Here is a 27,864-nt window from a genome sequence, read left to right as displayed (position 1 = left end):
ATTTATTTCCTCTCATATATACTTTATATTATAATGTATCAAATACATTATAGTAATTATATCATATATAATTAGATTAAATTAATTGTATCACATATAATTAATTTCCTCAATTAATTTGAACAATTCAAATTGATCCAAAATTTTATTCTCATTAATTCCCATTAAGCTACAAAGGAGACCTTATGGACCTGTAGCTTGAAGCTCCAACGGTAAGTGAGTAATTAATTAAACTCCTTTAATTAAATTATTCACCATCCGTCAACTGTAGGGCACTCCACTAAAGACCGACAGTTGCATTCTTCGCACTACAGATATATTTCTGTGACCATTGGATATAACCAGTTAATAGTACGATGACCCTTCACAAATCGCTCCTAAGTATAGCCAGGCTAAAATTCCCGTTTTGCCTCTATAGTTACATCTGTCTCCTTAAGTACCATTGATCCCTCTAATGAACAATAAATCATAGTCCAACTATGATCAACCCCTCTCGAGCCAAGGGAGGGTGTGGTGCCACATTATTCGAGACTCGGAATCAGCCGTTAAAGGAGCAATTTATCTTCTTACCTCGACATAGGGGAAGGAGTGAGTTCCTTCTTGTGTAGCTATGTTTCCAACTCCCCAATTAGACGAATCCCCAAAATGGTAGGCTTATTGAGTCGGTGATCTGATCACTCTCATCCATACAAATTAAAGGATCGCCTTCATAGGCAAGAGTTCACAACTCACTCAGGATTCAGGTCATGTTACCCATGGTCATCCTGGTGAAATGTAAGTCTCTATTATGAACGACATTATGTAATGAGACTAAACATTTCGTGGTCTGGTCTTATACAAACTCCTTTGTATAGAATACCTTCGCTCACATGTCTCCACATGAACGATCAGGATCAGATCATTTGTAGTACTTTACAACAATTGTAACATCTAAAAAGCAGGTCGTACTCGTAGTATCACCAGGATAAGGTATCTAGTCTTATCCATCTACTATAGATCATTTAGGTTATCATTTAAATATGATCCACCTTATCTCTAAATAAACATTTAAGCTACAAGATAACCTTGGATGTTAGTTTATTGGTTTGTGGATTAATGCAACTAAATGTCAAATAAAACATCACATATTTTATTAGATAAATAAAATGTTTGTACAATAAAATTTACAAACTATATGACCCTACGAGATTTAAGGCACCAACCCTAATAGATTCTGCCTGGATAGTTGATTCAAAAGCTACTGATCACATATGTTATTCCTATCAGGGATTTAATTCTTGGAGACAATTGGTAGCTGAAGAGATGACTCTTCGAGTCGGTATTGGTGAGGTTGTTTTAGTTGTTGTCGTAGGCAAGCTTATGTTATTTTTGGACAAGAAACGATATACGTTATTGGATGACGTATATGTAGTTCCTAATATTAAAAGGAACTTAATTTTTGTTTCTTTTCTTATTGAACAAAAGTATTCCCTATCCTTCTCTGAAAATAAATTGTTTATTTTTAAAAATGGAATGGAGCTAGGCTTTGGTTCAATGGAAAGTACTTTGTATGTACTAAGTTCTTTAGTTACAAAAACCGTGCTAAATATTGAAATGTTCAAAATGGCAACAACTGTTAAAAGATCGAGAATTTCTCCTAAATAAAATGTCCACCTTTGGCATCTAAGGTTAGGTCACATTAATCTCAATAGGATTGAGAGATTGATGAAAAGTGGACTTCCAAATAGTTTAGAAGAAAACTCTTTACCTGTATGTGAGTCATGCCTTGAAAGAAAAATGACAAAACAACCTTTTACTGGAAAAGGTTATAGAGCAAAAGAGACCTTAGAGCTTATACATTCAGATCTCTACAGTTCGATGAATATAAGAGCACGATGAGGGTATGAATATTCATCTCTTTCATAGATGATTATTCTAGATATGGGTATCTATACCTAATGCAACACAAGTCTGAAGCACTTGAAAAGTTCAAGGAGTACAAGACTGAGGTTGAAAACTTGTTAGGTAAAAAGATAAAAACACTGATCTGATCGTGGTAGAGAGTATATGGACTTAAGATTCCAGAACTATATGATAGAATATAGAACTATGTCCCAACTATCAGCCACAGGTACACCTCAACAGAATGGTGTATCGAAAATGAGAAATAGAACCATTTTGGACATGGTTTGGTCTATGATGAGCTATGCTCAACTTCCTAACTTGTTTTGGGGATATGCAGTAGAGACTGTTATTTACATTTTGAACAACATTCCCTCAAAGAGTATTTTTGAAACACCTTTTGAGTTATGGAAATGTCATAAAGGTAGTTACGCCACTTTAGAATTTTGGGATGTCCAGCCCATGTGCTAATGACAAATCCTAAAAAGTTTGAACCTCGTTCAAAAGTATGTCTATTCGTAGGCTACCCCCAAGGAAACGAGAGGTGGGTACTTCTTTGATCCAAGTGAGAATAAAGTGTTTGTATTGCCAAACGCTACCTTTTTGGAAGAAGACCATATGAGAGACAATAAACCACGAAATAAAATTGTTTTAAGTGAAATTTCTAATGAAACTACTGAGACTTCAACAAGGATTGTTGAAGGAGCTGATACATCAACAAGAGTTGTTGATGTTGGTTCATCTAGTCATTCACATTCATCTCAAGAGTTGAGATTGTCTCGATGTAGTGGGAGGGTTATGAACCCACCTGTAAGCTACATGGGTTTAACAAAAGCCCAAGACATCATAGCTAATGATAGTGTTAAGGATCCATTATCTTATAAACAAGCAATGAAAGATGTTGACAAGGATGAATGGATTAAAGTCATGAATCAAGAAATGGAGTCTATGTACTTCAATTCTGTCTTAGAGTTTGTAGATCAACCTGATAGGTACTTCAATTCTGTCTTAGAGTTTGTAGATCAACCTGATAGGGTACTATAAGTTGTAAGTAGATCTACAAGAGAAAAAAATGTGTAGATGGAAAGGTACAGACCATTAATGCTAGACTTGTGGCAAAGGGTTATACCAAGGTTGAAGGAGTGGACTATGAAGAAACTTTCTCACCTATTGTCATGTTAAAGTCTATTAGAATTCTCTTGTCCATAACCACATATTATGACTATGAAATATGAAAAATGGACGTCAAAACTGCCTTTTTGAATGGCAATCTTGAATAGACCATTTACGTGAATCAACCATAAGGATTCATTGAACAAGATCAAGAACAAAAAGTTTGCAAGCTTAATCAGTCCATTTATGGACTGAAACAAGCATCTCGATCTTGGAATATAAGATTTGATACTGCAATCAAATCTTATGGCTTTGATTAGAATGTTGATGAGCCTTATGTTTACAAGAAAATCATCAACAACTCAGTAGCTTTCTTCGTGCTATATGTGTTAGGGTTGATGCCCTAAATCTCGTAGGGTTCTATAGTTTGTAATTGTGTTGTACAAACATTTTATTTATATAATAAAATATGTGATGTTTTATTTCAAAATTAGTTGCATTAACAACAAACCAATATACTTACATCCAAGGTTATCTTGTAGCTTAAACATGTATGTAGAGACATACAGGTGGATCATGTTTAAGTGGTAACCTAAATGGTATGTAGTAGATGAATAAGGCTGGATACCTTATCCTGGTGATACTATAAGTATGGTCTGCTTCGTAGATGTTACAATTGTTGTAAAATGCTTCAAATGATCTGATTATGATCATTCATGTGGAGACATATGAATGGGAATATTCTATACAAAAGAGTTTGTATAAGACCGAACCACGAAATGTTTAGTCTTATTATATAATGTCATTCATAATAGAGACTTACATTTCACCAGGATGACTATAGGTAACATGATCTGAATCCTGAGTGAGTTGTGAACTCCTACCCATAAGGGAGATCCTTTGATTTGGATGAATGAGAGTGATCAGATCGCCGACTCAATAAGTCTATCATTTTTCAGATTCATCTGATTGAGAGCTAGAAACAGAACTACGCAAGAAGGAATTCCCTCCTTCCCCGATGTTGGGGAAAGTAGATAAATTGCTCCCTTAAAGACTGATCCCAGGGTTTGAACAATGTGGCGCCAAACTCTCTCATGTCTCGAGAGGGGTTTGATCATAGTTGACTATGATTTATTGTTCATTAAAGGGATCGGTAGTACTTAAGGAATTAGAAGTAACTACAAGGGAAAAACGGTAATTTTGGCCCAACTGTACTACAAGCAATTTGTGAATGGTCATTGTATTGTTGATTGGTTATATCCAATAAACACAGAAATATATATGTAGTGCAAAGAGTGCAGCTGACGGTCTTTAGTGGAGTGTCATCAGTTAACGGATAGTGAATAATTTAATTAAAGAGTTTAATTAATTATTTAAGTACCATTGGAGCTTCAAACTACAGGTCTATAAAGTCCCCTTGGTAGTTTAACGGGATTTAATGAAAATCAATTTTGGATTAAATTGAATTGTTCAAATTAATTGTGGGAATTAGTTAATTATATGTGATATAATTAATTCTAATTATTTATGATATAATTACTATAATGTATTTGATACATTATAATATGAAGTATTTATGAAAGAAAATAAGTATTTGAATATGATTCAAATATTAATAATATATTGAATTCATACAGTTAAATGTAATATAAATGTGATTTATATTAAAAGCCATTTGAGAGAGAAAAGAAACTATATGTTATGTTGTATATGATATAATATTAAAACTATAAGTTATATATTATATTTGATATAACATATAGTTTAATATATATTATATGATAAGGTAGTTATCATAAGAATATATATATTAAATTTTTTTTTTTTTTTGAAAAATAATTTTCGGATGGAGTTGTAACTCCCTCCCCACACTTTTCTCTCCATCACGTTAGTGGCAAAGAGGAGTTGAGGGGTTATCAGATTTATCTTTTCTTCTTTGTTCTTAAGGGTTACAGAACTGTTCTGTAAGTTTAAGAAATTTTTTCTCAATTGCTCAATCATCTTCCTCTCTCAATTAAGGTTTTTCCCTCACCAAATTGCTAGATCCTCATACACTTCTGGACTTTCATCCAGAGAATGTCGAGGTCACCTTTATGGTAGTATCCAATTGGAGTTTGAGGGAATTCACGTGAAGATTGGTTTCTTCAAAGGTAAGGGTTCTGAACCCAATTTCTTTTTCTTTTGTATTTTTATAATCATGTTGTAGTTCTTAATTAAATGCATAATTTATGTTCTTTCTCTGTAAATCTACATTTTGTGAAATTTGGAAAATTGAGACGATCTGCTTCCGCTCAAGGACCCTTAATTGGATCTTCAGTATGTGGATGATATCCTACTAATTGGAAATGATGTAGGTTTTCTATCTAATGTAAAGAAAAGACTGGCAACCTAATTCCAAATGAAAGATTTTGGAAAGACGCAGTTTATTGTAGGGATCCAGATCATCAGGGATTGTAAGAACAAAAGGTTGGCCTTATCTCAAGCATCGTATATTAATAAGATACTTGTTAGATATTTGATGCACAATCTCAAGAATGGTTTATTATCTTTCAAGCATGGAATTATATTGTCTAAGGAGTAATGTCCTAAGACTCCTCAAGATGTTGAGGCAATGAGATGAATTCCCTGTGCATCGGTTTTCGATAGCCTTATGTATACAATGTTATGTATCAAACCTGGCATTAGCTATGCAAAAAAAAATTTCAGTAGATATCAATCCAATCCAAGATTAGATCACTGGACAACAATTAAAACAATTCTCAAGTACCATCGGATAACGAGGGTCTATATGCTTGTGTATGGAGATAAGGATTTGATCCTTATAAATCCTTACAAGATACATGGACTCTGACTTTTGGATTGATTGAGATTCTCGGAAATCCACATCAGTGTCAGTGTTTACTCTGAATGGAGGAGCTATAGTTTGGCGGAGCATCAAGCAAGGATGCATCGCATACTCCACTATGGAAGCCGAATACGTAGTTACTTATGAAGCTGCTAACGAGGTTGTTTTGCTTAAGAAGTTCCTTATTAATTTGGAAGTTGTTCTAAATATGGCTTTGCCCATCACGCTTTATTGTTATAATAGTGGTGATGTGGAAAATTCCAAGGAACCTAGGAGTCATCGAAGAGGCAAACACATTGAACGGAAATATCACTTGATTCGGGAGATTATTCATCGAGAGATGTCGTGATTGTAATGAAGATTGCTTTGGAGCACAACGTCGTTGATCTATTTACAAAAGCTCTCACAACTAAAGTGTTTGAGGGTCATCTAGAAATTCTAAGTCTACGGGATATGCAACATATTGTCTAGGGCAAGTGAGAGATGTTACTGGGGTATAGTGTATGCCCTAGTTTATTGTATTTTGTACTTTAATTGTATTGTACATTTGGCTTCCTAAGCTTTAGAACAAGTGGGAGATTGTTGGGATTGGTGTCCTAAATCTCTCTTGTATTCTCATAGTTTGTAAACTTTGTATAAATAAATTGTTATTAATTAAATAATTGTTATTTTAAGAACACACATTCAATTCAATAAACTAAGATCCTGAGTTATTTTATGTAATTTAAACATGTATGTAGCGACATACAGGTGGATCATGTTTAAATAATAACTTAAATGGTCTGTAGTGGATGGATAAGGCTGGGTACATTATCCTTGTGACACTATGGATACGACTCGCTTTATAGATGTTACAAGTGTTGTAAAGTGCTACAAATGATCTGATCCTAATAATTCATGCGGAGACATGTGAGCGGGGTATCCTATATAAAGAATTTGTATAAGACTGAACCACGAATTGATTAGTCTCATTATATAATGCCATTAATAATAAACTTACATTTTACCAGGATGACCATAGGTGACATGACTTGAATCTTGAGTGAATTGTGAACTCCTGCCTATAAAGGCAGTCTTTTGATTTGTATGGGTAAGAGTGGCCAGATCACTGACTCAATATGCCTACCATTTTGGGGATTTGTCTGGTTGGGTAGCTAGAAACACAACTACACAAGATAGAATTCACTCCTTCCTTGATGTCGGGATAAGTAGATAAATTACTCCTTTATGACCTAATTCCAGAGCTTGAACAATGTGGCCACACTCTCTCTTGGTCCAAGAGGGATTTGGTCATAGTTGGACTATGACTATTCATTAGAGGGATCAGTGTACTTAAGAAGTTAAATGTAACTACAAGTGCAAAACTGTAATTTTTGCCCAACTGTACTTACGAGCAATTTGCGAGGGGTCATCATACTGTTGACTGGTTATATCCAATGGACATAAAAATATATCTATAGTGCGAAGAGTGCAGCTATCAGTCTTTACTGGAGTGGTCGACAGTTAATGGATGTTGAATAATTTAACTAAAGAAGTTTAATTAATTGTTCAAGTACCATTGGAGTTTCAACCTAGAGGTCCATAAGGTCCTTTCTGTAGCTCAACAGGAATTATTGAGAATTAATTTTGGATTAATTTAAATTGTTCGAATTAATTGAGGAAATTAATTATATATGATATAATTAATTAAATTAACTATATGTGATATAATTAATATAATGTATTTGATACATTTTAATATAAAATTTATTTTGAGAGGAATTAAGTATTTGATTGTAATTCAAATACTAATTATATGAATGAGATTCATATAACTAAATTTAGTATAAATGTGATTTATATTAAATACCATGAATGATTGAGAGAAATAAAAACTATAGGTTATATTGTATTTGATACAATATAAAAACTATAGGTTATGTGTTATATTTAATATAACATATAGTTATATATACATATAATGAGTTAGTGTATATATTTATATATATTAAATTTAGTTTAATTTTGAATTAATTTAATTGAGGGAGTTATTCCCTAATTTTTCTCTCTAACCATCATGAAACGTGAAGAGGCAGTTCAGTTTTTTGATTCATTCATCTTCTTCATAATAGAGAGCGTCTCTCTATGAATTTTCTGAAATTTACTCCTAAGAACACAAAGAAGAAAAGGGTTTTCTCCTTCCTCTCTCGAAATTCTCTCCCTCTTCCCAAAATTCAAAACCCACAACTCCTGAATTCTTATTCCCAAGAGAATACAAAGGTTAACCTCTTGGTGGTGGCCATTTGGGATTTCAATTTTTGGAGATCGAGTTCCAGATCGAATTGTTCGTGACTGGATCAAGGGAATACGTGAAGAATTTTGTCTTCAAGGGTAAGTTGTTTTTCCTTCCCTTCTTCCTACTGATTAGCATGCTGTAAAATCTTAAATACATAATGTTTTGTTTTCTATAAATTTGGAATTATGTGAAAAATAAAATTAGGACAATCACGCTTCCATTGTGGAACTTCACCGTCCCTTCATTGTCGATGTGGAATTTGTTTAGTTTTGGCAACATATTAGAAGAGTAGTTGTCTCACATCAGAAGTGTTTAAGGAATTGGTGGGCTCCAATTACTATAAAAAAACAAAATAAAATAAAATAAAAAAACATGTACCTTTGGTTCAAGTCGCCAAGTTAGAAATATTGTAAGCTTGGGTGTGTTAACTCTAGTTAAATTTCCTTTTGTATTCTCCAATTTGAAAGTAGGACTAAAGAGTGTGAGTAGAATAAAAGCTTTGAGAAAGTGCTTCTATAATTGAGATAAATGAGAGAATTATTTTATGTGATTGTAACAAACTTTCACATTGTGAATTTGTTTCCTGTTGGGTCATTTTTTTCTTTGGTTTTGGAGTTTTTCACATAAATTCACGTGTTTCCTAGCTTTATTGTTTTGTTTTCTTTAAATTTCTTAATTATTTTTCTGCTTATTTTATGAGAGTAGTGAGAGGTTTTTCCCAACACTTCTTGGATACCTTTTTAGGGTATGTTTGTTTCAAATATTTTATCCAAATAGACATTTAATATTCTCAAGAGAATTTCACTTTTTAAAATTAACCATAATAAATGGTTATAAATGGTTTATTATTTCGTTATACATTACTTTAACTAACCTCATTTACTCATTATCATCAAAATTTGTTTTGAACTAACTTCTTTTCTATTTAAAAGCATCGTCATAAAGTTAAAATAACGTTTTAAATAATATTATTTCAAAAGTATTAATAATTTCAAGACAAACTAACCAAATGGTTTAATTAATTTGATTTCACAACTATAATGTGCTGATATAATTTTAACATTTTCACAAGAAAATAGTTTGGCAAAATTGTGGATTTAGAGAGATTAACATATTAAATCTAGGTTTCTATAAGATTCATGGTTTGGACTTTAGTATATTTCTTTTAACATATTAATAGTATGTCTTAGTGATAAAAATTCAGCAGTTCGAATCCTTCCATTTATACTATAAAAAAAGTGTTATTAGGGTCATACGATTGAGGATCTTATATTAAAAAGATTGAAGACTTCATAATCTCTATAAGATAGATGAGATATTTCTTCAATTGTCAATTAATTTTAAGATGAAACCGACAACTCACTCGTTAGTAGTTAACCGGGACAAAAAAGTTCGGTAAATATTTGATAACCGCTAACTGTCCCATTTCATCAAACTTGCCAAATTATTTTATTTTCTCTTAAAACCAATTGAAAATTAATTTAAGAGTGTGTTTGGAACACATTTTCAACTATTTAATTTGAAAAATAAATTATTTTTTAAAGAAATTGGAGTATTTGACAATAACTTAAAATAGTTTTTCAAATGTATTTTAAACAATTTTTATCAAAAATTTTTAAATAAAAAAATTTAAAAATATTTTTTTCTCAAATCAATCCAAATGACATTTAAATATATAATGAACAGTGATACTTTGGTCACATACGACGTCGTGTAGTTGAAGTTGAAAGTGACCAAGTTTGAACAGTTGAGATATTCTTTGGAGTCTGCATTATCAGCCAGCCCCTACCAAGAATTGACAAACAAACTCCAATAATTACATATACTCAAAAAAAAAACAACAATAATTGCATGTTTAATATACATATATTTATGACTAACAAAGAAGAAAAAAATGGGATGGTGTTGGACAAGTTTTTTTATGTAATTAATGAAAATGAACAAAATTTTGGTCATCAATCATATATTCGTATATGATCATTGAAAGATTTTTTTAAGTTTTTTTAACTTTTAGCTGTGAGAGTGAATATTTGAATCTTTGACGTGGATTTCAATTAAAGGTGTACATTTAATTAGATCATATGTTTAAAAGAATGGTCTAAAACTCGAAATTTGATTAATAAATGGAGAGTGGTCAATAAAAATACTTTCAAGTTGGGCTTGAATTTATAAAGGGTATCGTACATGTGTTTATGTATATAATTTTTCTCCCTTACTTTCGGTTCACTAAAAAATGAATAAAGAGAGAGGAAACGAAAGTTAGAGAAGAAGAAAAAAGATGGGAGAGGAAGGAAGAAGGAAAAAAAGAATTAAAATTGCCAGCAGCGACAACAACGATAAACAGTACTCGTTCTGGTTGCCATTGATGGTGAAGGAAGAAAATGGATGAAGAAGAGGGAGAAGGAAGGACGACAGAAAAAGAAAAAAAAAATGTTTTTAATTTAATTATTAAAAATTTAAAATATTTTTTAATAAAAAATAGGTGTCCCACGTTAGAATTTTGTTAGTAATTAACGAAAAGCTCACGGAGGGATTCGATGATGTTACCAAATGCTTGCTTTTGGAAACTCAGAGACTAAGAATTTAAATCTCGTTTGGTAACTATTTGATTTTTATTCTTTGAAAATTAAGCCTATATGATACCTCTTTAACCTCTAAATTTGTAGCTTAGTTGTTTACATTCTATCAACATTTTCAAAAACCAAATCAAGTTAAAAAAAATTAATAATAAGTTTTTATAAACTTGTTTTTGTTTTTTAAATTTAGTTAAGGGTAATTGTTTTAAATGACTGCTGTAAATATTTTCAAATTTAGAATAAATGATATAGACATCTATCAGTATCTATCACGGATAATAATAGGTGTCTATAGATAATGGCATTTTGCTATATTTGTAAATAAGTTGGCTCATTTTCCTTTATTTGAAAATAGTCTTTTGTTAATAATTCAACTTTTTTTACTCTAAAAAAAATGAAAATTATTATAAGAATTGGAGAAGGAATATACTTAATTTTCAAAAATAAAAAACCAAAAATCAAATAGGATATCAAACGGACCTTAGTTTTTCTATGATTGGATATATATATATATATAATTCAACGCAACATTTGAAGGTGATCAAGATTCGAACCTTTGATTACTTGGTCAACGACTAATTATGTTTTAATCGATTGAGCTTATGTTTAGGTAGGTTATATATCAACCATGAAGAATAATCTTTGAAAGAATATAGTTTGTAGAGGGTTTGCTAAACTCATTGGTTTAAGGGAATGTTCTTTTTGTAACTTTGTAAGGTTTTTGGATGTTTCCATTTATTCCCATTTTGGAGGGTTCAATTCTATATTCTTGAAAATTTGGAATCTATATGTTAATTAATATAAATAAATATATTGCAATAAATTTGTTTGATTAATTACTTGTAATAATAATTAAGAGTATTTTTGTAATATCACCATCATCAAACCCTCATTTGTCCCTCACTCTATGTGTATAGTAATATATGCAAAATCAGTACAATTTTTGTTTTTTTTTTTTTATCATCATTCAATTTCCCTATCTTCTCAACTAGACAAAATGAAAAATAAATAAATAATTTCAAAAAGCAGCCTCAAAATTCCTTTTTTTTTTTTAGTTTAATTATTTGTGTCACACCTACTAAACTATGTTCAAATTCACTGAAATCATATAATTATCAATTTAAAATACACTGACTAGAAAGTTGTTTTTCTTTTTAACTCCACAAGATGATATTTTATTTTTAGACGCTATTATATAGTTTGCATAGGAAAATATTAATTTTTAAACTTTAAGGTTGTATCAAAATTAGAATCATGAACTTATATATTTATATATCAATATGAATATACCTTTCATTATATTTTATTTGGATAAATATCGTGTGATACTTATAACTTTATTAATTAAATCCTAAATTTTCATAAGCGATTCAATTTAGACTCTTCGTTGAGATTTCCAATTCTAATTGTTTATTTTGTTAATTCAATATCTAAAGAAATCGACATATGTGCAACACTTGATGCATGGACAATTTTCATATATAATCTTAATAAAGGTTTTAAATTTATTCATTTATGACAATTTGGGAGTCTGATTAAAATAATTATGAGTGATCTCACACAATATTTTTTGAACAAAATCTTTTAAAAATGATATTATCTTTTCTTATATATACTTAGAATATTCTATATACCCTTTAACAATATAAGGAATTATATATGTTCAAAGTTAAAAAGAGAAGAAAAGTCATCATTAATTTTGTTGATATACCACGATCAGAAAAATAGGTCTGACCTTCATGAAAGTAAATTTGTTTAAAGGGAGAAGAACGTGGCCTATAAGGATCCACATCTAACAAGGCAAGAAATGGGGGAGGGAGAGAGAAAAAATTTTCCTATATACTAAACGGGAACAAAGATGAGTAGAGATGTCCATGGGATGGGGCAGGGATGGGGATGACTTTCCTATCCTCATCTCTACCCTCCATTTCATTCTCTATCTCCAAAAAATTTTTATTTAGCTTTCCAGTGATTAGGATGGAGATTTCTCACTAAAAAATTGCAATGGTCGAGTTCCTGTAGGGAATTATTCCCCATTTAATTTTTTTTTTTTTTTTTTTTTTTGAGAAAATCAATTAAATGACTTTTTTAAGACAAACTTCCAATTAAAGAGTTGGTTTTCCACTATCAATCCTCATTTTGATGGTTAATTTCTTATGAATCCTCCTTTTAAATGGTTAGTTTTTATGAATTCTTATTTAAATAGTTAATTCTTCATGAGAAATTCATACTCATCTAAAAGTAAATGAAATTTCATATTAATTTATTTAATTAACCATAATATAAGAGTTTTAAAATGGTTCAAACATATCAAACTATTCATACAAAATCACTATTCATACATAAAAAGTTAAAATTATTTTTTTAACAAGATACTAAAGAAAAAAAAGTTAAAATAATTCGAAAATATGCATTTTTTTTTTGCACATGTGTATATATAATTTTTTTTAAAAAAAAATAATAAAATAATAAACGAAACGTAGATGGAGAAATATGTGTATCTCTAGACCTAGAGCATCCATATCAACGTTTTTGGAATCAAATTAGAATATTTTGAACCAACTGGATTGGGACATGCATCTGGTCGAGGCCAAACCTAATGGTTTGGACCAACCTTTCCCTTTCCCAGACCCAATTGGGTCATGGGAGTATAGATTTGGTCTTGAGGTTCCACCTCTTTTCTAATATGATATTTGCCTCTGAACTTCACCAGATATCGATTATATCAATTTGTCCAAAATCGCTCCTAAAAAATTAATTAATATAATATCCCAAATATAATATAATAAATATGTTAAACATAATTAAGTTAACCGTGGGAAGAAGCCATGAGATTCTTAAATTTGAATAAAGATGCAATAGAAAAGAGAAGATGATGCTTTAGTTAGAAAAGGACTTGTCAGTTGGAATTATATTCCTTACGCAATTAATCATATATTATCAGTAACAGTTAAATGGGTTCCATATGCCTCTTTCAAATATTTTTGACGCCTCAATCAATTCACAATCTTTCTTTATTACAAATATATATATATATATAGAACTTTCGACCTCAATAAAAGATAATACATATCAATTACCGTTGAATTCTTCAATACATCATTTTAGTTCTTTTTTCTTGTCAAAGTGAGTATATATAGTTCAATAATAATTAGCATATATTTTTTTTCTTTTAAAGTCGGAGATTCAAACAGTTCTCTACCTGAGATATTAAATGTTTTTTTTTCCTTCTCTCAACAATCACAAATTTATACGATAGAAAATACATTGCAATATAATAATGATTGATATTTAATCAAGAGACTAAGCATATGAAATATTGGAGTTGTGTGCATGAATTTAGAATAATTATGGGCCTAGTGAAAATTTTTCCTCTGTTACGAAGTTAATGTCTTATCAATGAATACTACTTTTTCTTTAACAAATATTTATAAAGTTTAGTGTACAAAATTAATAATAATAAGTATTATGAGTTTGGTTCCAAATTTTTAAGGAGTGTTAGAGCCTTCAACATGAAATGAATTGAGTGGACTATAATAGCTCACTCTTAAGAAAATGGGAGTTAATGATTATATTAAACCCATGTTTTGCTACGTACAATCCAGTGGTTAAAATAGTCAACTCTCTCCTTCTAATGTTTCAAATATCTCCACCGTCGACGAAGACCACTTCTGGTAGCCAACTTCAACGATCACTCTGGTGGTCAACTCCAGCGAAAATCACCTCCGACACCCAATTTCGACAGTGACTACCTTTGGTGACCAACTCCGACGACCACCTATGTAACCAAACTTCGATGACCAGTTCATATAGTCTTCTTTTGTTGTATTTTGACATTAATAGAACACTTTGAGTATATCAAACCAAACAAACTTATGAACAAAAATTAAAACAATTTATAACAACTTATACATTTGAATTCAATCCGGATCAAACTTTTTTCTTTAACTATTTTTTAATGACAATCTACCATTATTTTTTTGTTAATCCTGTATATAAGTTGACAATATTTTTTTGTGTCATCATGTTGAGAGTCTATATTTGACAACTATCACTTCTAGATATATAATTTTGTGCAATATTATGGAGCTAGAAAATTGGTTATCTTTGTACATCTCCAAATATAAAGTCTTCTTACTTAGTCAATGATTTGAACTTTTAGTCTAACCTCACGTATTTTGTACATGTTTAATAATATTTGTATATCTCCTAAAATAACCAAAGAATAATGTATCTCAAAAAAATATAACACATTTTTTAAAATTGGTAGAACGAATATTTTTTTTCTATTTACGAAATTAAAAGAAATGAAACCAATCAACCCATAAAGAACTTCATGTTAAACAAATCAACAACTCAACACATAAACCCTAAACTCGGACTAAAATAATTTGTAGCCCAAACACAAACTTCCTAAACCTAGTTTAAAATAGTCTACACTCAAACACATACGATTCAACCCCACATACTCTATTAGAAACCTACAAATTAGAATAATCACATAATATTACAACCAACTTTATGCTCTATACATATCCTTAAAGTTCAACTGTTTTTGAGGATTGTGTTTACTATAGTTTCCGAGCTTTTAATTTTATATCTATAATGAATCATTTTTGTTAATTTTGTAAACTCTATTTAGTTTAGTGCTTATGTTGCACATTGGGAGTGCTATATGTCAAAACTTCCGTGATTGCCACGTGTCAATTGGATAAACTTGAGTGTTTCTTAAATTGGGGAGAGTTTTAGGACATTTTTTTTCTAACTTAGGGGGCAAGCAAAGTGAGGAAGGAAATTGGGAAGTTGTGAAAAATAGCATCCTCTAACGTTTCATCCTTCATAACTAGCACGTTTGTTGAAAAATCGTTAAATTAGTTTAAGAAATACTCATAACTAGCACGTTTTTTAACCACTGAGATTTAGATAATCTATCTAAATCTTATATCAAATTTTATATATTTTTAAATTTTATCCAAATTCAGTTATTTTTATCGAATATTATATTCAATTCTTATGTAATTTTAGACCAATTTTTGTTTTCATGATTATATGAATTTCTAAACTTCCAAATGAATATAACAACTAGAATTTTTCAATAGATGATTGCATTTTGATTTTTAAATTTTGGAAAAGATTAAATTTTGCAAAAAAAATGTAAGATATGGAAAATATATAAAATCTCGGTACTAATCTGCTCGAGAATTCACTGATCTCGGTGTTAATTTGCCCAAGATTCATACTGAGATTTTTATATTTTTCATATTTTACCTTTTTAAAAAAAAATTAATCTTTCCAAAAATTTAAAAATCAAAATCAATCACCTAAGATCCATCTAAAAAATTCATTTGTATAATTGATAAATTGATTTGAAAATTAGAAATTTGGCTAAAGATTTTTAAAAAATTACGTAAGATTTTGATAAAATATTTTATAAATATAATCGAATTTAGAGAAATTTTAAAAATATATAAGATTTGGTATAAGATTTACAAAGATCACATAATATTTTTTTAAAAAAAATAGTAGAATCTTGTTGTAATCTCTCCGAGATGTAAGATGTACTGCCCAAAAGGGCCAAAACAATTGATAAGTTAAAAAAAAAGATAATTTTTTTAACTAAATCCCGATAGTCGATCTTGCTCGATATGGACTGAGAAAAGTTATTTGAACGAGTTTTCAAATAGAGTGTTAATTTTGTAAGGTGGAGACTTAAAGGTGTTATTTATGACAATTAGGTTTAAGATTTAGAGCCAAATTTAAAAAAACAAAGTACTAAGATTAAATGATGAAGCAAACCATGAACTCAAAGGAATATTACACCTAACTCTCAAATTTTAAAAATGTTTCACGAATCAATGACCTATTAGATATACAACTGCAAGTTCACAAACCAACCAAAAACAAAATATAAGTTCGAAAATCTGTTAGACATTTTTAAAAGTTCGAAAATTACATACGACACATACAATATTGAAATTAGTTTGAGACTTTATTAATTATTACTTGACATTTTTTAAGGTTTAAAGGTCTATTAGACACGATCCTGAAAAGTAATTACGAGAATCGATAACTATGTAGTTCCATTCCCTCTCTTTTTTATCATGGAGTTTGGGGTAAATTTTAATGCAAAACACATGTTTGGTTCTCCCATCATCATCAAGGTGTCGAACTTTTGTAGTAACTAATTTCAACACAATTTGAAACTTTGAAAGTTCCTTGTAATAAAAGTCTCTCTTCCAAGGAAATAGAATTTACATTTAGAGAGTTTGTTTAATTCAAAAAAAAAAAAAAAAAAGAAAGAAAGAAGAGAAAGATATTGAAGCAAGCATTGATGAATCCATGTGCAACAAATCTTACACGATCCAACACTTGTGTCACTCTATTGTCTACACGTATATAAAATATATATATGTCAAATGAATTTCAAAAACTTTTCCAATTAAGACGAACAATTAATCCATTCTAATACTCCAATGATTATTTGATTGTGTGCCTAATTTTGCAATTAAATATTGGATTAGGATCTAATTAACATAATATATATAAAGGGATAGGCTCAAAGTTGACACCTATGTCTAAATATTGAAATCTTGAATTTCATTATTTTTGTCGTTTTGTTTAGATTTATTTGGGAAATAGAGTGATTATTAAGATTTTTTCAGCACATAGTTTTTGATAAAATAATTAAAGTGCTGTTTTAAACTATGTACCCTTTGTTTTTAGAACAATTAGATATGTTTAGTTTAAAATAGGTCATATTCATATATATGAAGCTAAAAAATAACATAAATAAAAGTTTCTATATCGTGCTTCAATTGGCCACTTTTCTAAATCACTTTTTCTTTTTTCTTTTTTCTTTTTTCTTTTTTCTTTTTTCTTTTTTTTTTTTAAAAAAAAAAATCTTAACCACATTTTTTCATTCTTATTTTTCTAAAGTACCTTTTGAATTGTAATTAAGAGAAGAATAAGAAAAGAAAATTATGTTAATTAAATTACTTTATGAAAAAACCTCTTGTGATTTGGACTCATGTATATCAAATCATATCTTTTGGAAATTAAAGAACCATGATCATGTTAGAATATGCTTTTGTGATTGAAGAAAAGGGCTACAGGGTTTGGTCTTCTTCATTGGGTGCCATGTTCTTCCCCCTCCTTTTCTAAAAACAATGTCGATAACAAAGATATAATACTTCCATCAATCGTTTCAAGAAGATTCATTTCGTATTCTATTTTTCTTTTTCTTCATTTCCTTTTTAATGGAAACGGATCATTTATTTGAAAGACAAGCACAACAATAATTCCACATAGTTCATCATGAGACAATAATTCGACAAACACGGTTTATCGCATGTGACAATATGTCTTTGTTCTACAACTTTGGCCCGCGTTGTATTCTGATTGAAATTTTCATCTTTTGTTCATCTAACAAGATATATCTCAATCATACTAAAGTATAGTTCAACTAGTTAAAATATATACCAATGGATTAAAGATTTGAATCTTCGCACTCACCTGTTGTTAAACTAAAAATATATTTTTGTAATCTGTGTTAATTATCAGACAAGCTCTAATGACAAATAAAATAGTAACTTAGAGCCGCCAAACCTTTAAAGTAGTTGAGGATGATGATGATATATCTGTTTTCATACGCTATTCCTTGAGTGGGGCTGAAGAATTTAGCACCTAACCATTTAGCTATACTTTTGCAATCAATATGACCACTTAGGCCCAAATTCCCAAGTTCCATAACCCCCTTTGAACATACTTTTTCAGAGTTCAATTTCAAATACCCTAAAACAAGCACCATATTCACAAGCTAGCTGTTATAGTTCTGCCAATCAACCATAAAATGAGCCTTGCGTACCTTAGTTATGCATGCGTCGAATTCTCGAATTGCAAACCCGGATGTGGAGGGAACTTGAACGTCAAAACCAAGGGAATTGGGGACTAACACCTTGGCTTAGGCTCAATTAATTGTCAATAAATCAGGTTAATTATATATAGAAGGCCAACAAACTTTAGAAAGGATCAGTAGACATTGGTGCTTGACAACTGCAATGTTAGTACAAAAAGGAGAAAAAAGTACGAAAAAAAGGCCCATTATCTTGCATTAAAACCAGATCTTCAAAGTAGATAAGTTTGCTTTCAGTAAAATAAAGTTCATTACTTATAAAGCAGATGACAAGCTTAAAGAAAGGTTCAACAGTGAATTGTGCTTTACAGCTCCATTACAAGCCATAGAGAAAAAGGCAAAACTATCTATCAAAGTTTAACCGAGTCACTATCTACTCTATAGGTGGGGAATTGGGAAACAAACACTTGAGTAGTGCCATAGAGTTGATTTCAGAATGCGTTGACAAGTTCAGTACTTTGGAGGTGGCTGCTGTGTAGGTAGCAAGCCAAATCGCTTCTTAAGAAGAACTCTCTGCCTCGAGTATTTGTCATCGGGGGAGAAACGAGCTGCAGTCAGAAAAATGTAGAACAGGCTATCAGGGGCCCGAAACTGTTAAAAAACCATGACCCCCACATTGAAGGGATAGCCTAGCGAGTAGTATCTGAATTAATTCACTCAATATAGATAACAAACGATGGCATCTCTATGGACAACGGCAAGCAATGGTATTATCCACTTCTACATGTCAACCGATGATACATGTCTGCATCATGTACATGAACAGTGCATATCCATTCTTAATAATATATGATTCCAATTTTCACAGTAGCCTCGGCCACAATGAAAATCACAACTGAAATAGACCATGCATATTATTTCAAGACACAACAAAAACAGAAATATTACAGCAGGTCTTTCTCCCTACCAGAATCACTGATATTGCTAATTATGCAAGTCAGTGAAACGAGATGGCACTCAACTAGCCAAATAAGGCAAAGAATTTTACCTGGATGAGCAGATTGTGTGGCCAAACCTAGAGGTGTTTCCTTCTGTACAAGAGAGAAAAATGCAAACCAGATAAGTTAGCATAAAATTGTCAGCACAAAAAAAGGTACAAAAAGTGCAGGGGCAATAAGCAATGGTTTATCGAGCTAGTTTGTTTTCTTGATACTCGGTTTTATCTTTTTTTGAGAGAAGAAAATTTTCATTCATGAATGAAATAATCCATAGAGTACAATATGGAAGTACACCAAAATTAGAGGGAACAATTACAACCGAAAAAGTTCAAATGCAGAAGAGAAGAAAAGAAGATGGACAACGAAATGAGATGGATAAATACAATAATGCAGAGGGCCCCAATACATAAGTAGTTGATACTCGGTTTTATCAAGCCAGATGAAACGTGTTTGCAGGGATTCTTTCATTTGTATTTTATTGGCACAATGGTTTGCTTTCGCAAATATACCATTCTACCAAAGATGAAATGAAAAATTTCTACCAACTCTAAAATGTGTTCTATAGTATCAGACTTGAGATCCAAAATTTACATTTAAACAAAAGTGTGCACAGGACTTTAGGCACGACACTTGATTTCAGTACCTTGGTCCACCCCCCAACAGACGGTCAAATGGAAAGGGCAATTAAAATAGTAGAGGATATGCTTTGAGCTTGTGCTTTGGACTTCCAGGGAAGCTGGGAGTAACATTTGCATCTTTAATAGAGTTTTGTTATAATAACAGCTATCAAGAAACTATTGGAATGGCATCTTTTGAGGCACTCTAAGGGCATAAGTGTAGGTCGTCGATCAATTGGACTGAAGTAAGCAGAGTTTCATTATGGGACCCAAGTCAATGTAGAAAGCTATTGAGACAATCGGCTTAGTTAAGCAAAGAATGGAGACAGCTCACAGTCGGCAGAAAAGCTACAATGATATCAAAAGAAAAGAACTAAATTTTGAAGTCGGAAACATGGTGTTTTTGAAAGTCTTGTCGTTAAAAGGAATACTGAAGTTTGGGAAGTAAAGGAAGCTTAGCCTAGGGTTTATTGGACCTTTTGAGATTGTGTAAAGGGTGGGTGTAGTGGCGTATCGCTTGGCCTTACTGCATGCCTTCGATCGAATCCATAATACTTTCCATGTCTCCATGCTTTGAAGGCATATTGCGGATATTTCCTATGTGCAATGCACCATTGCAACTAAAGGAAGATCTGACTTATGAGAAGGTTCCAGCTCACGTTATGGATCGCAAGGATCTACTTTTACATAATAGGACTATCCCCCTAATAAAAGTTTTATGGAGGAACCAATCTTCCAAAGAAATTAGTATCTAGTTTTTTTTTAATGAAAAAGAATTTGATCCTTTATGGAATTTAACTGAGATTCTTTATAAGGATCTCTTAAAGACCTAACTTTGGTGTTTTCTTCTTTTCTTGCCTACTAAAGTTTTGGGGCATTGATTTTTTCTGTCTTCATTATTATTGATGAATTAGAATGAAAGGTTTGGAAAAATCTTTTGCCCTGAAAAAAATTTTTGGTTTTTTCTTGTTTTACCAATTGTTTTACCAAAGTTTATGGCATCAAAGTTTTCAGTTAGGTCCTTTTATTTAAGAATTCAAGGTTTGATGATAATGGGGAAATTGTTTCAGAAATTTCTAGCATTGTTTTCTTTAAATTTGGGACGGTTTTGAGTGTTTTTGGAATCTCCTTTTTGCACGGAATTGCTCCTATGAGGGGTAACTTATAGTTTTGATTTCTACTCAAAAATTGTATGTTTTTAATGTTTTTACAGCAGTTTTATCACACTTTCAGATCTGATTTTGTGTTAAAAACTTGGAAAATCTTATTTTCTTCTGTGTTGAAGTCTTGAGGAATTTTGTTTTATCAAGAATAAATTTTTCCGTTTTGTTTGCCCATAGTTTAGGATAGCTTTGAAGGTTTGTTGTAGAATGGAAAATTGTTTGGTATTTTATATGTTTTGGAAAGCTTTAGTTTTACTGTTTTTAGCCTGAGGTTGGGAGGGTGTAGTTTTCTATTGTGTACCACAGAAAATTTCTTTTGAGTGAGAAATTTGGGTAGACGAGATTGTGTGAGTTTTAGATAAGTTTTAGACCGTTAAGTTGGAATTTGGTTTCTGAGCATGAAGCGTCGGTTATGTTTAGGTACCTGAAAGATTGAGCTTAGTTCAAGTAGAAATAGTGGACTTTCGAGACTGAAACTTTTGTGAGTAGCTTCGGGATAAATAATTTCAACATCCCCTCCAAAATATAAATTTTGATAAAGTTATGTTTTGAATAGTGTGATTTGACAAGAGTTGAGGGTATGTTTTGAACGTTTGAAAGCATGTTTTATGTGACTTGAGAATCAACTGAAATTGTTTGGGATATTTTAATGGTTTTGCTAAATGAAAGTATGTGACTGTTTTGAAAGATTTTTGGAAATGTTTTCAATTCATTTTGAATTGAAAGTGTTTCCGTTTTCGTGTTGTTACTTCTAATTGATTGGTTTAATTAGATGAATGCTTCTATTAAACTTGTTATTTTAAACTATATGCTTTGTTTCAAATGTTTATTCAAAAAAAGAAAAGTTCAATTAGATGGGACTACCTGGATATGCCACATTCTGTTTTGTGGATTGTATGCTTATTTGTTGTAGTAGCCAAAATTGGAGTTGATGGTGTATGATATATTTGAAACTAACTAGTGGGAAGGCAATTATTGGTGGTTTGGCATTCCATTGGCCTCACACTTAAGTAAACAAATGTTTTGGTCAATTGCTAATCGACGTCTCTGAATGAATGACTTGGTGTTATATCTGACTACTCCAATTATGCATTTTTCCCACTTTGTAAATGAAAGTATTGAATGATTACAAGTTCATTTCTCTTGTCCAAAATTCAATAGTTTTGGAGATTAAACTTTTATGAATTGTTACGTTTTGTTTTGGGGAAGTGAGTAGAGAAAGAATGACGTCTAAAGTCTTAAAACTTCTCCTCCTTCATAGTCAAGGGACGTCAAACGTAATTCTAAACTACCATCATGGTATGGATGACATAGTAAAGTAAAGAAGGTAGGATTGGAAGTTCTTGGAACAAAGCTCAAAGCCTGACCGCAAACTTTTTGTAAAATTGAGACATTCTAAGCAAAAGTTTACTATAGATTTAATCAATCATTTAATGGGAACGCAACATGTAACTGCACAAATTACTCGCACTTAATAACGGTAGCCTACTTCAAATAGGACTAATCCAGACTCCAAAACTTATGGTCATTGACTCAGTAATTCTTCATTATCTTCAAAATCAGGGAATCCATATAGCACTGCTTATCTAAGACGCAGCAGACTCAGTTTATGCATTGAGGATAAAAAAAAAATTCAATCCCAATACTCAAATAATGTGATATCAATGAACTTTTACACAGAGCAAAAGCAGGAACAAGAAAGACAAACCTTCGTGGTGTATACTTTATCACCATTGTCGTTGATGTAAAACTGAAGATACATCGTTGTTAAACACTCAACCTGTGAAAAAAATTAGGGATTTTTTGGTTCGAAGCAAATTTATTGTCTATTGATAACACAAACAAGATTAAAGGCTAAACAAACAATAAAACACGAAAAGAACAGAGAAGGAAGTGATTCACGAGACGAACAGGGGTGCGGCAAGAGACGAACAGAGGTGCGGCAAAAGACGAACGGCGGCGGGACGGAGAAGTTGGTGCAGGACGTCCGGCGGTGGTGCAGCACTAGACGAACGGCGAGGGCGATGGGAGAGAGGGACCAAGGGCGGGTGCTCAAATGAAGAATGGAAACCTAAAATTTTATATATACACTAAACCCGGTTCGGTTTGGTTGGACCGAAATTTTAGTTTCTAAATCGGTAAACCGCACTAAATCAGTTGGTTCATGAATTTCTCGACCCAAACCCAACTTGAATCACCTAATGGAAGGATAATTGAAATAGATAGTAAAATAAGAATAAAATCTAAAAATATATCACTTTTTCAAAATATTTGTAAATTTAGAAGTGTTGACTAGTCATATTTGCAAATATGCAAGTGTCGCACTTGCAATTTCGTTCTCTTTTGTCTTGTCTTGTTGCACACTTTCTTCTTTCTTTTCTTTTTTTTTTTATTTCTTTTCTTCGATTTTTGCTTCTTCCCTTTCTTTTTTTATTTTCTTTCCTTTCTCTAGTTTTTTTTCTTCCTTTTTTAAATTTTCTTTCCTTTTTCCAGTTTTTTTTCTTCTCTTTCTTTTTTTCTTTTTAAATTTTGTTTCGTTATTCGGTTTTTGCTTCTTCTTTTTTTTCATAAGAATTATGAGGCTGAGTTTCGTACTCAATACTTCATAGTACCCAATTCATAAATGACTTAACACTAACAAGTCAATCATCAAGTTGATTATTATAACAAAACAATAAATATAAATAGCAAATGAAAATAGATTTGAAAGTAATCCACAAATTTGCATCATTTTTATAAGACATTTCTTAAAAGTTTGAAATAAGAAACGAGAATAGTTATTAAATAAGTTTATTTCTCAAAAAATGAGAAATGCGAACGATGTCAAACAAGCTAATAGTTTTTTTTTTCTTTTTATAGGACTTTAAGAGTATAATGTCTATCATAAATAAACTTGAAAAAATGGCGTAGATGGCCCACGATGAAGGGTACAAATTGAAATATTTGTGTATTTGTGTACTGTAATATTTTTTTTTAGAAATCAAACAAAGAATAAGGGTTTGGTTTGGTTGTTCACTATTTCTATGAAAGTGTCCTTGAAAGGTATCGAAAAGAAAAGGGACCATACCAATGTTTGAAAATGACAAGGAAAGGGACAATAAGGTGGTAACTATCATTAATAGAAGCTACTACTGATAGCATATTATTGATGATGGAAGCTAAAACTGATAGCACGTTATCAATGATAGAAGCTACCACTAATAGTACATTAATGGTGACAGAAGCTACAACTGATAGTATATTATCGATGATGGAGAACTATCGTTGATAGAATGATATCAATGAAATCGTTGATAGCATGATATTAGTGAGATCATTTATAGCATCTTATCAGTGATGTTATCAGTGAAAAAAGATATCATTGATAACCACGATATGAGTGATATTAGTGATATCGATGATAAAAGTTAGGTGAAATCTATACATTGTGTTTGAAAGTTCATAACTAGTTATAGAAGTCTATCATTGCTAGCCTTAAGTGTTAATATTTCAAGTTTGATTCAGACTGATGAAAGTCTATCAGTGACAATGACTGATAGCTAATATCAGTGATAGTCACGATAGAAGATTATTAGTGATAGCTATTGTGTTAATTTTTCAAAGTTGATACTTGATAGTCATTTATGAAAGTCTATCAGTGATCGCCACTAATTGTTTTCTATCACTGGTATAGCTCAATCTTTCAAAGTTGTTGGTTTTCTTTCAATGTTGATAACTACTTATAAAGGTTTATAATCGATAGTCACTAATAGCCTTAACTGTTTATATTTCAAAATTGATTCCAATTGATGAAAGTATATCAATGATAGTCATTAATAATTGATAGCAAATTAAAAGTTAATATTTCAAGATTGTATTAATATTTCTTACCACTGATAGCAGCTATCAGTAATAGCAATTGATAGCAGCTATCAATGGCTATCACTGATAGCTGCGATCAGTGATAACTTTCAATTTGAGAAAATCGGGAACAAGCGAGCAAAATGGCTAGGCATGAACTTTTTAGTCTTTTACCATTTTTTTGTTCTATATATGCAATTATTTTATCCTTGTACAACATATTCTATTATTTTAGGCTTGAATTCAATTTATCCATCTATAGGTATTTTTGGGATTTTTACGTTTTATTTCATTTGTTTATGAAATTTTTTTCATAAAAAGGAAAACGAGGTTTCCTAGCTTTTACTTACTTTTTCAAATCGCGGTCGTTTAAAATTACTTTTTTAAGTACCTAAAAATATACTTTTTAAAATACTTGAAAAGTATGCTAAATTGGTTATTTTCATCATTTTCATCTTTTTCTTTAAAAAAAATGGTAGAATTTTTGGGCAAATTTTTAATAATGGATTTTTAAATACTTCTTTTTTATTTTCCTTTTTTCTCTTTCAATTTTGCTACTATGATTTTCAACTTTTCTAAATAAATATTTGATTTTTTAGTTTATTTTTTTAAAAAAAATATATTTCTTTGGGTTATTTTCAACTATTGTAAAATGCCACTATGACACTATTAGACTATGATAAACTACTATAACCTATCACTAATAGACACTGATAGATATCATATATCAATTAGTGTCTATCAAAGATAAATTATGACATTTTGTTATATTTGAAAATATTTCCAACAATTCTGTTATTTAAAACAATTTTCCTATTTATTTTTTCTTTTAAAACTTAGCTTTATTTTTTTTTAGAACATTGGTAAAAATGGATAATGAAACAATAAAACGTATAAATATCTATAAGCACAATTTTCAAGTATCAGACACCAAACATCAAATGGTTATTAAACAAAATCCTAGTTAGTTTTTAAAACTTTGGTTTGATTTTAGAAACATTTGTAAAAAAAATAGAATAAATAATTTCTTGTTGTAAAATTGAGGTGCACAATGGGAACACGGATACCAATAAAATATAATATTAAAATAAATAAATAACAAAATATGAAATATGAAATTTTCTCAAGATTCTCCATTTTCTTCAAAATTCATGGATTTTTTTCTAATATATGCGTGTTTTTAAAATCCACAAATAGCCACTTATTTATAGGGATTTTGGCAAGTAGGATGTGGCATACCTGAACACCAAACATAGGTTGTTGTATGACATATGGCCAACACATATGGTAATGGAAGGAGGACACTTGGCTTTTGACACTAAGCTTAGGCATCTATCTAACACATTATAATATTTATAATACTCTCCCTTAAATGCCCATTATATATATGAAATATGTCTCATTGAAACCTTACTAGGAAAAAACCAATGGCAAAAAAGCCCTAGTAAAGAAAAAATATAAATTTTATATATTTATATTCCTAAAAAAGAATAATATGTTTGCTCCCCCTCATGAAAATATCATTTAAGATATTTGAGTCACTGCATTCCAATGTTGTGCACCAATTTTTGAAAAGTTATGGTTTATAATGATTTTGTAAATAAGTCTGTCAGGTTTCCTTTCGAACAAATTTGTTATACAATGATGTCATCATTTTCTTCAAGATCATTAATGTAGAAAAGCTTGAGTGAAATATGTTTCGTTCTATCTCCTTTAATATATCCTCATTTTATTTGGTCATACATGTTGTGTTGTCTTCATATAACTTCGTTGGAAGATTTTTACTCGAAGACAAACCACATGTCCCACAAATATGTTGAGTCATTGATCTTAGTCATATACATTCTCGACTTGCCTCGTAAATTGCGAGAACTTCAACATGACTTGAGGAAGTAGTCATTATGATATATTTTACTGATCACCATGATATAGCAGTTCTTCCACATGTGAGCAGATAACCTATTTGAGATCTAACTTTGTGTGAATCAGACAAATATCCAAAATCTGCATAACCAACTAGATCAAAATTTGATTTATTTGAATAAAAAAATCCCACATCAATCGTTTCTTGGAGATAATGGAGTATATGCTTAATTTCGCTTCAATGTCTTTTTGTTGGAGAAGAACTATATCTTGCTAATAAATTTACTAATAATGCAACATATGTTCTTGTTTTATTAGCAAGATACATAAGTGCACCAATTGCACTAAGATATGGCACTTCAGGACTAAGAAGTTCTTCATTATTATCTCGATGTCGAAATATATATTTCTTCACATTTAGTGAACGAACTTCCATTGGAACGTTCAATGAATGTGCTTTGTCTATATAAATTTTTTTAAAAAAATTTCCTGTATAAGTTGATTGATAAATAAATATCTCATATGCTAAATGCTCAATTTGCAAGCCAAGACAAAAATTTGTTTTTCTAAGATCTTTCATCCCAAATTTTTTCTTAAGATATTCAATTGCCTTTATAAGCTCTTCAGGAGTTCCAGTTATATTTAAACCATTAACATATACAGTTATGATAGCAAATTCTGACTGTGATTTCTTTATAAAAATCCACGAACATATTGGATTGTTTTGATATCCTTTTTTCAACAAATATCCACTCAAGTGATTATACCACATACGTCCTGATTGTTTCAATCCATATAACGATCTCTGTAACTTTATTGAATACAATTCCTGGGAATTTGA

The 27,864-nt window shown here is 30.7% G+C and overlaps 1 protein-coding gene and 1 long non-coding RNA gene across 2 annotated transcripts; both read right to left on the bottom strand.

Annotated features, from left to right (window-relative positions):
• Window positions 1-14,081: 14,081 nt before the first annotated feature.
• LOC150035854 (uncharacterized) lies at window positions 14,082-18,662 on the bottom strand. The gene is made up of 2 exons (XR_016529669.1): window positions 18,555-18,662; window positions 14,082-14,468 (listed from the first exon to the last, which is right to left on the bottom strand). It is a non-coding gene; the product is annotated as an uncharacterized LOC150035854 (long non-coding RNA).
• A 171-nt stretch (window positions 18,663-18,833) lies between these two features.
• NOP10 (nucleolar RNA-binding Nop10p family protein) lies at window positions 18,834-23,384 on the bottom strand. Its single transcript, XM_039032340.2, has 4 exons — window positions 23,232-23,384; window positions 23,029-23,100; window positions 19,591-19,633; window positions 18,834-19,150 (listed from the first exon to the last, which is right to left on the bottom strand). The coding sequence occupies exons 2-4, from the start codon at window positions 23,080-23,082 to the stop codon at window positions 19,053-19,055; spliced, it is 195 nt and encodes a 64-aa protein (XP_038888268.1). The 5' UTR covers window positions 23,083-23,100; window positions 23,232-23,384; the 3' UTR covers window positions 18,834-19,052.
• Window positions 23,385-27,864: the final 4,480 nt, after the last annotated feature.

Source organism: Benincasa hispida, chromosome 5, assembly GCF_027475165.1.
Source record: "Benincasa hispida cultivar pf3 chromosome 5, pf3_genome.v1.1, whole genome shotgun sequence".
NCBI classification, from domain to species: domain Eukaryota; kingdom Viridiplantae; phylum Streptophyta; class Magnoliopsida; order Cucurbitales; family Cucurbitaceae; genus Benincasa; species Benincasa hispida.
Note: the sequence above shows the minus strand (reverse complement) of the source record. Positions and strands in the feature narration are given on the sequence as shown.